The 15,594-nt window shown below is 39.6% G+C and overlaps 1 protein-coding gene across 1 annotated transcript in view; it reads right to left on the bottom strand.

Moving 5' to 3' along the window:
• Positions 1-2,316: 2,316 nt before the first annotated feature.
• The window catches only part of Pip4p2 (phosphatidylinositol-4,5-bisphosphate 4-phosphatase 2), a 47,261-nt gene continuing 33,983 nt past the window's right edge, over positions 2,317-15,594 (bottom strand). The window contains exons 5-7 of the mRNA NM_001024900.1: positions 14,407-14,459; positions 5,368-5,458; positions 2,317-3,843 (exon numbers count right to left, since the gene is read on the bottom strand). Of these exons, the coding sequence (NP_001020071.1) occupies positions 3,700-3,843; positions 5,368-5,458; positions 14,407-14,459 (288 nt within the window). The 3' untranslated portion in view covers positions 2,317-3,699. The remainder of the gene's footprint in view (positions 3,844-5,367; positions 5,459-14,406; positions 14,460-15,594) is intronic.

Genomic DNA, 15,594 nt, shown 5'->3' with positions numbered 1-15,594 from the left:
CTTTAAATGAGGAAAAAGAATACCCTTGGCAGGGAAGGGAGAGGCAAAGATTAAAACAGAGACTGAAGGAACACCCATTCAGAGCCTGCCCCACAGGTGGCCCATACATATACAGCCACCCAATTAGACAAGATGGATGAAGCAAAGAAGTGCAGACCGACAGGAGCCGGATGTAGATCGCTCCTGAGAGACACAGCCAGAATACAGCAAATACAGAGGCGAATGCCAGCAGCAAACCACTGAACTGAGAATAGGTCCCCCGTTGAAGGAATCAGAGAAAGAACTGGAAGAGCTTGAAGGTGCTCGAGACCCCAAAAGTACAACAATGTCAAGCAACCAGAGCTTCCAGGGACTAAGCCACTACCTAAAGACTATACATGGACTGACCCTGGACTCTGACCCCATAGGTAGCAATGAATATCCTAGTAAGAGCACCAGTGGAAGGGGAAGCCCTGGGTCCTGCTAAGACTGAACCCCCAGTGAACTAGACTATGCGGGGAGGGTGGCAATGGGGGGAGGTTTGGGAGGGGAACACCCATAAGGAAGGGGAGGGGGGAGGGTGATGTCTGTCCGGAAACCGGGAAAGGGAATAACACTTGAAATGTATATAAGAAATACTCAAGATAATAATAATAAAAAAAAAGAAACAATAACAAAAAGTAATTCACAGAAGAACAAGACAGAATTTAATTTCATTAAAACATATTACTTAAAATGCACAGATTCTGTGCTATAGAATATGAGATGTAGAAACTAGAGAGGAAATTAGAACTGTCAAGGTTTATGTAGGCAATGAAACTACCTCTGAGAATTAAAATCAAATTAAGAGAAGCTTTGATAAAAACTAAAAATTCATAAAAAAAAAAAAAAAAAAGAAGTGGAGAGAGGGGCCTGGATAGGGGAGTGGGCAGGGGTGGGAACAGGAGGGATGAGGCAGAGACAGAATGGAAGGAGTACAGGGAAGCATCCTAGCTAGAAACCTAGGACAATGGTAATTCCTAGGAATCTCTGACTGTGTGCCTAGCTAGACTCCTTGAAATGGGGGATATGGAATCTAAACTGGCCATCTCCTATAACCAGGCAAGATGTCTAATGAAAGGACGGGGACACCAATCCAGCTATAAAACCTTAGAACCACCATTTGTCCTGCCTAAAAAATGTACAGAGGTAAAGGATGGAGCAGAATTTGAGGGAAGGGCCAACCAATGACAGGCCCAGCTTCAGACTCATGCCACAAGAAAAGGCCCACCCCTGACACCATTAATGATATCCTACTCTGCTTGCAGACAGTAGCCTAGCATAACCATCATCAGAGAGGCTTCACCCAGCAGCTGATGGAAACCGATGCAGAGACCCACAGCCAGACATTACGTGGAGCCTGGAGAATCCTGGGGAAGAGGGGGAGGAAGGACTGAAGGAGCCAGAGGGATCCAGGACACAAAGAGAAAACTTACAGAATGAACTGACCTGATCCCATAGGAGCTCACAGGGACTGAGCTGCCACCCAGAGGGCGTGCATGTGATGGACCTGGGCCCACTGCACATGTAACAGTTGTACAGCTGAGTCTTCATGCAGGACTTCAAAACTACTGTCTGCCTTTGGATCCCTTTCCCTTAACTGGGCTGCCTTGTCTAGCCACAACAGAAGATGCATCTAGTCTAAATGCAAAAGGATATGCCAAGTCTGGTGGATGTCCGTGGGAGGTCTCCCATTTTCTGATAGTATAGATTGCAGGGAGGGAAGGAAGTGAGAGCAAAGGGACTAGGCAGAGATGAGGGAGAGGAAGCTGTGATGGAAATATAAAGTAAATAGATAAATTCATAATAATAATTAAATACAAATACTGACCCTATAAGAACTAAAAATAATGCAAACCCTCATGCATATTCACTCTTTCCTTTACAGTGAGTACCAGGAAGGGATCTAAATGAGGATGAACATATGAACAAACTGTCACATGTATCCCACAGATATATTCTGGAAGGATATTGTCAAATAGCATATAACACAATGTGAGATTTCAAACCAAAAGGGAAAAGATGAACAGACACCCAACACTGTTAGAAATTAATGTCATTAAGACAAGACACATTATTTTATACTGAATATAGTATATGCTAATTCAGCATATGCTAATATAGCATATACCATAGAATACCAAATAAAAATATTAAAACATAGTTATGAAAACAGCATAAAAAGATAAATAAACATTATGCAGAAATAATCTTTAACATGACTATTTCACACCAAGATCTCAAAATAGATTTTGGAAGTTATAGGTTATATTTCAAGATGAAATAGAACAAAGTGACTTTTGAATAATAATCTTTATTAGCATATTTTCAAAGGTACATATAATCCTGAGCTACTACATTTATACATTTATCATTTTCTCTCTGAGGTGTACATGTAGTTGACTCCAACTTCGCAGTAAGTACATTTTCATATTAATCAGGAATATAAATAATTTAGAACATTAGTCTTGTCCCTTGGAATCACCTACTAACGTACTCTGGGTGTCTCACTGTCTAATTTTACAATGTGAAAGAGTTTAGACCACTGACTCTCAAGGAATTCCTTCTAAACCGCAAAACTGGGCAGTGCAAGGGCTGAGTCCTCGAATCTCACACAAAGTTTTAGACAACAATGAAGCTCTTTATCTCTGATCCATTCTCTTGAAGAAGTTGAGTCATTATCTGGCCAGGTGAGAAATGGTAAGAGAATCTCTAATTCTAACATTTCAGCTAATGCAAAAAGTCGTAAGTTCTCTTCACAGAGAAGCAGGTGTACACATATTTCAAGAAGAAAGTTTACCATGATCTAATGAAAAGGACTGCAACCCAGTGTCAACATGTCTCCGACGAGATGATGAAGTATTATAAAACATGTTGTCTGAAATACTTCCTCCAGTCCATCAAGGAATACATTCAGCAGAGTAACATTAAATTCCATAAATCCAGACCAGATTTTTGTAAATGCTAAATAAAAAGAAAGAACTGAAAGGCAAAAGTCCTGTAATCTTAGAGAAAAGACATTTATCTAACATCTCCAACTGTGGACTATATGTTCATCCTAAGTATTTTAATTTACTACCAAAATATTGTATCTTTCTACAAACAACAACAACAAAAAACAAGCATATAGTATCTAGAAATGTTTCTCTGACAAGAATGTCAAGTTTTTTAAAGTACACTCAATTTTCTGTTTTCCTGAATAAGGTAGCTATACTCTTAGGTTAAAATTACAGTAAGCAGTTCAAGCAAAAATGCATATTGCTTAGATTTTAAAGCAAGCAATTGTTTAAAATGTAAGTATAAATGTGAACCTATTATAGAAACATTTATAAACACTTCTCGGGAATAGTCCCACATCAACAAGTAATGGAACAACTGGTTGAAAAATAATGAAAGACTGATATTAGATATAACATTTGAGGACAAATGCAAAAATACCTTTATGATTTGAAAGAACAAAGACACGGCTTTATTTTTCCAAGTCTGAAAACCTAGCAGCAAAATGAACTTGCATATCATGTACTTCAGTGAGCATCTGATCAGAAAAGACTCACAAAGTCTTGAGAGACTACTATACAAACCAGGATGGACTCCATTAGGATAAATGATTTGAAGGTGTCCAGAAGAGCTTCACAAGGACGACTGGACACTCTCACCTGCATCAAGGGTTCATGAGAAGACTTAAGCAAAACCGTGCTCTGGATAACTGACTCTGATTGCACCCCAGTAACAAGCTCGGATAAGGCAAATCAAACCTAACAGATAAGCAATTGCCCAAGACACATAAGTTGCATGAAATCGCCTTGAAAAATCTTGTGTGCCAACCTGAAACAAAAAAATATTAAAGCAAGAGATTAGAAACTTTAAGGAAATGCCTTGGAAAACTTGTGTTGGCCTCCCTGTTTGCGATCCTATGAAACATATCTCTAAACTAAAACCACTAAGCACCTGTAAGATGACATGTAGCTCTTGACTATAATTGACACACGACAATGGTACTTGGATAACTATGAATTTTATGAAGTTAATAGAGAAGCACACTGCCAGACATGGTGATGCATGCCCGCAAACCCCAGAACTCAGTGCCCAAAATGAAGAAAACTGAAGAAGAAAATTCCTGTGACGTTTTCACTGTAAGGTGTTCAATCCATGTAAATGTTTACTCCCAGGTGACACGGTACACCACTGCTAATGACCTGGGCTCAGGTATATTAACCGAGAAACACAGCACACAGAAAGCAAAGATCGAGTCCCTCTCTTCTCTGGAGTGATTCTCGTGCCAACTGTCCAACTTCAGTCTCCTCTGAAACTAGTTCATCCTCATAGCAAATGTTGTTCTGAGTATAAGACAGTGCGTGACCAAGAAAGGTTGGTTCTGCCAATTCATCCAAAGTAAATGAGCTTTTGACAAACAAAGAGTGAATTTCTTAGTGCTAAAGACTTTCAAATGGGCACAAACAGCCTCTCTCCAGATAGACAGACTCCGTTGGAACAGTTCATGTGCAATGAAATTTGACTTCATAAAGTTAATATAATGTCATAAAATCTTTTATAATGCTGAAGAGATGGTATGGCTAGGAGCATTGACTGCTCACCCAGAGGACCTAGATTAGATTCTCATCACCCATATAAGGACTCACAACCATCTGTAACCCCAGTATTAGGGAGTCTGACACCTTCTGCTGGCCGCCATGGGCATTGGGTATACATGTAGTACAAAGACAGGACACACACAAAAAATCCATACACATAAAATCAGATAAAAATAAAGGTTTTTTTTAATATTAACTAATTAAAAATAAAGACATATCCAAGGATTGGATATCTTTTTTTTTAACTATAAGGCATTTTCTTTTACAATTTCTACTTTTTTTTAAAAAATTTATTTATTTATTCTATAGAAGTACACTGTAGCTGTCTTCAGACACACCAGAAGAGGGCATCGGATCCCATTACAGATGGTTGTGAGCCACCATGTGGTTGCTGGGATTTGAACTCAGGGCCTCTGGAAGAGCAGTCAGTGCCCTTAAACACTAAGCCATCTCTCCAGCCCAGGATTGGATATCTTAATGGCTGTAGTCCGTCAGAAGCTCTGGAGTCTGTCATGCTGAATGACCACTAACTTGGGGAAATCTCCGATGGCTGTCCCAAGCCACTACAGACCAAAGTTGATAAACTTGCAGAAAGAATTGTAATAGTAGTATTCAGTCTCCTGGCATAGGAGAGTACACCTGTAATCCCAGTATTGGGGAGGTAGAATCATGATCTCAAAGGATCATGAACTCAAAGGTCAACTCTGCTACGTGAGCCCCTGGATCAAAACAAAGCAACACAGCAGGTGGTACTCACAGTTAACCCAACTCCAATGAAAATACATATCATTCCGATGGTGACGTATGCACAGCAGCGTCTCCGGGGAAGGGCGCTACCCACCGAGGAGCTGCAGAGAGCAGAGCAAAGGGACACATTAAATATCTCTGCAAAGATTCCCCAGCGCATCTTCACGAGTTCTCAAGTATGGCTTTAGTAACTTAATAGCTTCATGTGTTTCTTCAAAGCGACAGACAGTACTGTTACACAACATTTTTCAACAAATGACAAAAGTCAATGGTGCCTTGTTCACTGACAATATTCATTTAAAAAAAATTTTTTTAATGGTAAATAAAAAAGCCACTGTGGTCCCTGGTCAACCTTCAGATAAATGTCCATATCCCAGAAGCCTTTTCGAAGTGGAGAATAAATGTTAACTACCAAGCAGCATTTGGCTTGCTTATGGTTTATGTTCAGAGCAGAAAATTTTGGAAATAGAGAAATGAATGAAAAGGGAAAGTAGTGCCCTATGTTCCCTTCTCCTGCCAGTCTTCATTCTGACCCAGAGAATGGGGTATGGATGTTTTCCTGTTAACAAGCACTGGACCAATGGGGTTCTGATACATAATCAACGACTCAACCATTCCCTAGTCACTGACACAGAAGTGCTTTTGTCATTATTAAAACTGTAAACTAAGCAACATTTTGTATATGTGCTGCCGAAGTGAGCATGCTAAGCATCATTTAAAAGCATTGTGCTTATTTTTTTCATCATTTAAAAAAAATTTAGAATTAGAATTATGACATTGCAAGAACTAACTTTTTAGGTTTCTTAACACGTACTGTTGAAAAGCCTCTGGGGAATTCATGGAAGCATATACTGCTACTGTACATCTCAATGAAATCCAAACTCTGCTAACATCTACCTACTTCCGCCTTGCATTTGGGTCATTTTCAAAATGATGCAAGTATAGCAGAAAGCAAGTCGTCCAAGCCTAGTGGGCACTGCTGGCTACTATGCATAGTTTTAATATACGCCATATGCAAGGCACTGTGAGTGAGCGACAAAATGAAGTTTCGCCTTCCCATGGCCAGTGTCAAGACTGTGTGTAATCATTCTGTGGGTGTCTAACTAAATAAGTGAAATTCAGGAACAAGCCAGAGAAATAAACACACTACTCTATAGAGGTTCAATTTCCTTCAATACCCAAATATTTCTAGAAGTTAATGAACTTTGCCAAAAATATATGTATTACCAGTTTTCCTGAACAAAACATTAATATAAATATCTGGGTGCCCCAGAGACAAGAATAGACACGGTACTGTGCAAGCAGCTGTCTGAAATCAATAGGGCATATAGAGCTCAAGCCTTTATGCTCTATTTAGCCTTAGACTGGTTTTGGTTTTATCTCTTAGGTATCCTATGAGCAGGACTCCTGCCTTATAGCTCAGACCTAAGTGGTCTTTCTCATTACAACTACCTGTCCAGCAATCTCTGGGGGTCTCTAATTTACCTTGCATGAAAAACAAAGAAAACTCATTAGAACTGAGCTCTGAAGAAGTCAAAGAGTATAAGTGAACGTTAGAGCTGCTTTATCCATGTACCAAAAGAGTAACTCAGGTACCCTAATCTCATGTGAATCCTCTTCAGACAATCCTTGTCTTTTTTTTAACTGTTCAAATTAAGTCACCAGAAAATGAAGAAACCATTGCTACTCCACAGCCTGTGCCAACCCACCACATGGATGAAGCAAGGACCAAGGACTACTCTTTGCACCCGTAAAAACCTTTCTAGTGTTTAATGCTATGCAGTGCTGTAGGCAATAGTCAGAATTGTTCCGTGCATCTGTCCAATTTTTAGAGATATGTGTGTTGAACTGTTCGTCTAGGAATTGACTTTTTATTTGCTTAATGTTCCATGGGGGAAATCTGTATTGATAAGACACTATCTAGTTCATTTATATTCTCATAACAAATATTTTCTTAACTTTCATCTTATCAGTAGAACATTTCCTTAATATTTTGTTATTCTAACTACTACACTAAACACTATTGTGTGTCATTTATATGTACGAGAATTCCTCAAACATATTCCTAGGTAATGTTGGGTTATGTTATAGACATATTTAATAAATATCAAACTCATGTCTTCAGTAAAATTGTATAAGGCATGCCATTACTCCACCTAAATTCTTGTCAACATTTCAACACTTAGTATTATTCTTATTTACCATGGCCAAAAATGGTTTTTAATTGTAGTTTTGAATATGTATTACCCTTTTTTTCTGAAGGTTAGGCATCTTTTCAACTACTAATTGGCTTCCTTATTTATTCAACACTTGTTCATGTCTTTAACATCTTTTGATAGAGAGTTTTTAATCAAGAAAGTCAATGTAATAAATAGCAACTCATTTTTTAAATTTATTTTATTATTTTTAGTTATGTGAAGGTGTGTGTGTGTTCATGTTTACAGGAGTGTAGGTATCTAAAATGGCCAGATAAGTTGGGCCCCCCAAAACAGGAATTACAGATGGTTGTGAGAAACACAGATTAGACCCAAGGAACCACACTGAGGTCCTTGATAATTTTGTATTGGAAATTTTCACTCTTCTTTTAAGGGTTATGATTTTTGATGCCTTATCTAGGAAGTTCTTTCTTATCCATCACCAACATACTTTTCTGTTTTTTAAAGTCTTTTTTTTTTTTTTTTTGCTTTTTATTTGTAGCTTAATTCGCAAGACCATGGTCATTATAACTGCCAGTTTTCATTTTTGAACATTTGAACTTATATTTATATACTACATTTTATTTATTACACAGAACACAAGTATGAGGTTTATGTTTCTGATGAACTGACTATAGTGCTAGTTATTTTGATATTAAACAGTTAAGTTAGGACATGGGAATAAAAGAGAAACACAAGCCATAAAAGGCAAACCACAGTTAAGGGAGTTTATTTCTCTTGGGTAGAAAGTCAGATGCGGGCATTGGCAGACTCCACTCAATTGGTAGCAAAGTTCCCTGCCGCTGTTACCTTTCCAGACAATCAGAGAGAGGAGAGAATACACAACCAAGCAGTTCTGTGTTTGAGGAGTACGGTAAGAAGCTGGACTTGCCACTTTTACTCAGATTCCATAGCGCATAGCTATCCCAACTGTAGGGGATGATATAGCTGAGATTAGGAATATGTTGGGAGCAGAGCTCAATTAATAAAAGGAAGAACAGCACCAAAGACTTGCTATTGAACCCCACGTGAATGTTTTGACTCTAATGAGCATTTGTCTGGTGTGTATTTGCCTTTGGTGAGTGTTTCAGGGGTATAGCTTTTTTTTTTTAATCTATTTTCTTTCATTCTATGCTCAACTGTTCTATTTTTAACCCTCTGTTTTGGCTTCCATTTTGCAATTAAGATACTTGCTGACACAAGCTATCTTTTTCTTGTCTCCCTTTCCCGGTAGGCTATTTTTCATTACCTACTTGTTAGGGGGTAAGTACATACTAAGGGCTTCATTGGGAGGGAATCGATTCCAGCCTTTCCAACGTCTGAAAGGCAAAGGCCATTTCTCTTTACCTGACCGGTAAAACCTTAGATAGCCCAGCTATGACTGCATCTCTGTTGGTGGGCCCTTCAGGATTCTTCTTAACTCTCATAAGATATACATAAAAGAGGATGTTTGCTATAGTTAATTATTTTAAAGCATACATAGAAAACGAAGAAAGGTTATTTAGTATTGCCAGGAAACTAATTATGTTTCAAACTATAAACTTCCCTATTCACAAACCAGTCTATGAAATGCTAGGCTTATAAGGGATACTTGCAAAGTGCGAGGATAGCTATTGCCAAACAACGTTCTTAATGGTTTCAGATGGGGTAGCGGGGGAAGCTGAGTGCTGTGGACTGAACATTGCTTCTTCCCTTCTGAACCTCGCCTTGGAGTAAAATGTTCACTGTGAGCTTTTAAGAGGATGGGACTTGAACTGGAAGAATGTAGGAATGTGTGGCTTTTGAAAGGTGATTAGGATTGGATAGTCACCAGGAGAGACCTCCATGAGTGAATCTAGTTTTGTTTTGTTCTTAAAGAATAGGCAGGAAGACCAGAAAGACAAACGTGTATTTCCCCAGTCACTTGCCATGTGAAACTTTGCCACCCCAAAATTCTCCCAGCAAGAAGGCTGACATCATCATATCTAGGCTCTTAACCCTAGATCATATAAGCTAAAATAAACCTTATTTTCTTCTCTTTATTATGCATGAAGCCTTAAATATTTCATTATTGCAATACCAAATGAACCAACACAGTGAGGTTTCAAGACAGGGGGGAACTGAACTAGACAGAAGGATGAGCCGTTTTAGTTCATAATCATAGCCAGGGTTCTAGCTTGAGAGAAAAAAACAGAAGTTAGTAAGCTTTTGGATTTTAGACAATGGACTTATAATGAACATTCTGGAGGGGGAAAAGGACAGAAAATGTTTCCTCAGAATAATGTATCTAGCATTAGAAGGACAAACTTAAGAAAGCAATGGACAGGATTCAGATAAGAAGCAGACATGACAGATTTCTGAATTGGGCAGCATACAAATCACACATTTGCATGCCATGAGAACTGCTGGAAATATGAAGCCAGAGTTTAAAACCCTATGTGGATCTGTGCATGGGTTTTCTAGGAAACTGCTTGAAAACTTCATGGCTGGAGGCCAAAGAGAAGTCAAAAGACCACTGTCACAGCCTGAACATGACATGATGAATAAGTGAAGCAAAACCAAAACATGAAGAAAAAGAAGGAAAAAGTAAGACATCAAGACACATAAATGATATGATGCCAACATTCACATATGGAGAATAAAGACAAGAAATGGTTGGAATTCTGGCTGCACTGGGGTGATAGGGTAATCTTCATTGGCATATCCATCATCTAGCTATAAGAAATGCTGGGGTGCAGAGTGTGGTCGGGATGTTGTTCAAGGTGTTTGTGATGGCAGTTAGATCACAGAATGAAATAACTGTGGAGAAGATCCTGAACAGGGACTGTCCAAGACAGTCAGGGCTACCCTGCCATGTAATGAAACGGAACGGAAGGAAGGAAGGAAGGAAGGAAGGAAGAAGGAAGGAAGGAAGGAAGGAAGGAGGAAAGAAGGAAGGAGGGAAGGAAGGAAGGGAGGAGGGAGGGAAGGAAGGAAGGAAGGAGGAAAGAAGGAAGGAAGGAAGGAGGAAAGAAGGAAGGAAGGAGGAAAGAAGGAAGGAAGAAGGAAAGAAGGAAGGAAGGAAGGAAGGAAGGGAGGGAGGAAGGGAGGGAGGAAAGAGGAAAGAAGGAAGAAAAGAGAGAGAGAGGAAGGGAGAGAGGGTGGGCCTGCACGTAATAGGGGAGAGAGATAGACAGACAGACAGGAGAGAGAGAGAGAGAGGGGGGGGGGAAGAGAAGAGAAGAGAAGAGAAGAGAAGAGAAGAGAAGAGAAGAGAAGAGAAGAGAAGAGAAGAGAAGAGAAGGAGAAACTAATTCCAAATTTCAGCTTTCAGTTATTCTGGTGAAAGGAGAAGAAAGTAACAGCCATGTTGTCACAAAACTTATTCCCATGGCAGAGAGACAAGCTGAAGACTCAGTGAATCTAGCAAACTCGAGACTCTTGGTATCAACCATGATGAAGAAGAATCTCCTGTCTCCTGCCAGCTCCACATCCTCTAGATGACTGAGATCTGCTGTCCAGTGCATCTAGGAAATAAGGTACTCCTTGAACCAGGCTCCTCCATCCAGGCTCAGTCCTCTCAGTGTGATCTTAACGGCAGGGCTACACTGACTCCTCCCTAGCCTTTGCACGGGTGCCTGCTTCTGCAGTGAGTCACCCTGACATCTTCCTCACAAATCCCCTCTTAGCTACAGCTCAGATCACATCCTCTCCTTGACACCACCTCGCAGGATCCCGCTCCTGCCCATCTTCAAAGCAGAGCACACATTGCCAGGGTAGCACTTAAATGTTTTACTGTAGTTTTTCCACCCTGCTCCTTCCCCACCTTTTGACTACCCTAAAGAATGGCTCCGAGAGCAAGAATCCGTAAGAACTGAAAACACTGGAAAGGGATTCACAAAGGAGCTCTTGGTGATGTAGAACTGACACTCAATGACGATTTGATGGAAAGTCAATGTCTCTCTTAGTCTTAGGTCCATTATAGCATTTCAGTGGGGGACAACAGCCCAAGTTGTACTTCAGAATGCTAGGACTGCTTATCCAGAGGGCAATGAAAGAAAAACAGCTGCAATGGCCTCCACATCTGCATGAATAAGGAATATGGGAACACATTTCTTTGCCTGTGGAGACGCGGGGAAATGCTTGTGAGATTAACACATAGCATACTCGTTCCGCAGGAATAATTTAAGAATTCTTAACCAAAAAGAAATTCTGGAATAGTTACGTTTAAAGTAATAAAATGCTATCTTGGTATCTTATACTAATAGCACCTTCATGTTGCTACAAAGAAAAGCATGCCAAAGGAAATCTGGAAGCCAGCCATGGGTGTTCAATGCGATGACAGCATCTGCCTTCAAGGAACAAAGGCTCCGAGTTCTCCCGTGGTTAGCATGACTCCAGTTCTGCAACCATCTTGCTAGAAGGATGTTTAAGCTGGTTTAGTCCACATGAATCTCTATGCACACTGCTCCCTGGGTTACTGATACAAAGTCTTCTTTATATCAAGACAGCCTTATGGTCAGAAATCTAACATTCTTATCATCAGCAAAAACAATGCTACTGTTCTAAAGGAGTTAATCAAACGGGTCCCTTAAGTATAACCCTTGCCCTCTCTCAACAGTTTCTTACTGTAAAACTGCTAACCTGCACTCTAAGATTGTTGTAAAAGCTCTGGCCACTGAGGCTTCCAGGTGTCTGGAAGGCCACGATCACTGTGCCAAGCACCCAATCCCCCGCTGCCTACTTTTTATAATTTTAATACTACTTAATGTCCTTGCAGAAGATATTTCCCACTTAATTTTGTGCATTTTTGATACATTCATACAAAAGTTTTGATAGCATGCTTATTTACAAATGTTGGGCATTTTTGTCTCCTAACATGCTATTTTTCTGTGTATGTTTTGGGGGTTGTCTGCTTTTCTTCTCCATAAATGGACTTCCAATAGAGTCAAGAAAACTAAGAACTTAGGTGGTTAATTTCCCAAATTTAAAATATCTCTTCTTTCGAAGTTAAAAATAAACAATAAAGAAAATTATCCCAGAAGTCTATTTAGTTGAAATCATTTAGCAGCAGTGAATGGAGACATTTTATTATGTAGTCTTGATTGTTTTCAGACACTTTAATTATTTTCTCTGACAAACCATTCTTGGGACTTTTCTACTCTCAAATTAGATGAAGCTAATTAGATCATACTAAAGGTCATAAAAAGTATGAGCCCATATTTTCTGTTTTAAGAACTGAATTGTCAAAACATTCCAGTTTAATTGACTTTGCTTATATTATAATTCACACGCCTAAGTGGATAATCATTTTTAATTAAACTTTCATTACCAAAATAAATGTTGTGTGAAAAGGTTAACAAATCAAGCCCAAGAACACTATGATTTAAAAGCTCTTCTTGAAAGGTTGGTTGCCTAGGAACTTGGGTTCTTAAAAGTTCCCAGCATCATGAAGCAAAGAAGTGCAGACCGACAGGAGCCGGATGTAGATTGCTCCTGAGAGACACAGCCAGAATACAGCAAATACAGAGGCGAATGCCAGCAGCAAACCACTGAACTGAGAATAGGACCCCCGTTGAAGGAATCAGAGAAAGAACTGGAAGAGCTTGAAGGGGCTCGAGACCCCAAAAGTACAACAATGCCAAGCAACCAGAGCTTCCAGGGACTAAGCCACTACCTAAAGACTATACATGGACTGACCCTGGACTCTGACCCCATAGGTAGCAATGAATATCCTAGTAAGAGCACCAGTGGAAAGGGAAGCCCTGGGTCCTGCTAAGACTGAACCCCCAGTGAACTAGACTATGGGGGGAGGGCGGCAATGGGGGGAGGGTTGGGAGGGGAACACCCATAAGGAAGGGGAGGGGGGAAGGGGATGTTTGCCCGGAAACCGGGAAAGGGAATAACACTTGAAATGTATATAAGAAATACTCAAGTTAATAAAAAAAAAAAAAGTTCCCAGCATCCCATATTTAATAGGAATGACTTATAGGGTATAAATTCTCTCTGTATATGGCATGGGTTACCCCAAATATGAACTTTCCTGGTGGGTATTTGGAATGTGCTTGGCAGTGTTCCCCAGGGCACCAAGCCTCAAGGGAGTGCCCTTAGTAGACACAGTCTGCAGGTGTAATAACAATTCTTTCACAGAAGACTCCACTTGGAAAGGCCATTTTAAAGCTTTTGCTTGGTGTCTCTAAGCTTTGTGGCCCATTTGTCCTTTCCCTTTGCTGAGTATATTTAATGGTCCTCGGCTAGAGTACATCGCATCTGTGCGTAGGACTGATTCCTGTGAGTTCTGCTTGGAAAGTCCTTGGTCCTCAGAATCCCCAACACATATGACACAAAATATTTTTAATCAATATAGCTTTTGTGGTTTCCCATGTTCATACAGTGTTTTTGTCATTTTCCCTTCGCAGACCAGTTCGAAACACAGATAAATATAATGGATAGTTAAAGCAGCCAATCACATAAACTTTGCCAGAGTAATAATCTCATTAGGAGGGAAGCGAAAAAACTAACCATCAACCGACTGCAGACTCAAAAGCAATACAGGTTTTTCTCCTTGATGACAATGCGTCTTACAGATTAATTGCAAAATACTATAATCTTCGTAGCATTTGAAAGCTCTCCAGGAAACTTGATAATTTATTAATTTTACTCTCTTAAAAAATGGATTTTCCTTTAAAGAACAATAACTAAGCCCAATTGTTTTCACTTCGAACTGGAATGTGTTAGCCTAAAGATGCCTGCCTTAGCTTTGTCTTGAAAGGGATAAGTAAGCATGCATTCACTTCACGGCAGGGCTCAGGAAGCGAATCTGCTTCAGGGAAAGCTCCCAGCTCTCCCGATTGCTCTCAAGAACTTCTCAATGCTATCTCCAGCACAGAACTTACATTTTTTTGCAGTGTGGGCATTTTGCCAGAGTGTTGAACCTCAGTTCCATCCACTGTAAAATAAACAGAGAGAAGGATTTGAAAAGAATAACAACCGAAAAGCAGCCAATCTGAGAACTGTTTATTTTAGTCTAAATGTCACCAGGGATCATGACACAACCATCAATCACCTTGCAATTCCATAGGTTGTTTTGTTTTTTGTTTTTTTTAATCTCCAACGGTTCTCTCAACCCCTAGAACACATTTGGGATTCCAGCCTGAACCGGTTCCCATGACTCTCACAGGGCTCTACCACCACCCAGATTTGGCTCCCAAGGAAAACAGCATGCACTCTTTCCCCTGCATTCTTTGTCTGCTTATCATGTACCTTAAAACTTTATTTCCCTCTACCCCTGAGGACCAACTTGTAAATACTTGAATACTCTGATCTGTGACCGTTTTACATTTTCTATTTCACTTGTGTGAGAAGCCACAGCATACACAATAAACTAACCACCAAGATGCTGACAAAACTACAACCAGGAAAGTAGATCTTGCTCCCTCGTTGCTTATCAAATGTAACAAAAACATATTAATCCTATGATACAATTTTCTTCCCAATCTACCAGTAAATGTGGTAATAGAATATGTCACCTTTCTCATAGAAATGTCATTCAGCTACTCAAAATAGCATACAGACTTTAGGGCAAAGTCTTTCAAAGAAAATTCCTGTAAGCTAAATCTTTACCTCATGAAAGAAAGTATGTTCAAATGGCTTTCTAAGTAGGTGTGGTTGTTGCTGTGAGTTCCAGTGTATGTATCAGACCCTGGGTTTGCTGGGATACCCCAACAGACTTTCTAATTGTTCATTTTGCTTTAAATAAGATAGCAGTATATTTCATAGTTCCACAGGGAGATAAATGTCATTAGTCTTGTGTCAAAACAAGCTTCCCATATAAAAGTTAATTTTTATTAAAGGTTTTTAGGTGGTCAATTTCTACTTGTTATGAGTTTTCAATAACTTATGTAGAATTTAATGTTTTACCAATAGCAAAATATAATTTTAAGAAAACATCATATGAATTTTTCTTCATCCTTAGCTTTCAGAAATGAGCAAAGAGGTATGGATTTCCTGTGCTCAGTTTCTTCATTTTAATAAAAACTTCAGGAAACTCAGCAAACCTTGACAAAACCTGCCCATTCCTGATC

Source organism: Rattus norvegicus, chromosome 5 (assembly GCF_021556685.1).
Source record: "Rattus norvegicus strain SHRSP/BbbUtx chromosome 5, alternate assembly SHRSP_T2T, whole genome shotgun sequence".
NCBI lineage: Eukaryota > Metazoa > Chordata > Mammalia > Rodentia > Muridae > Rattus > Rattus norvegicus.
This window is presented reverse-complemented; position numbering and strand designations above follow the sequence as displayed.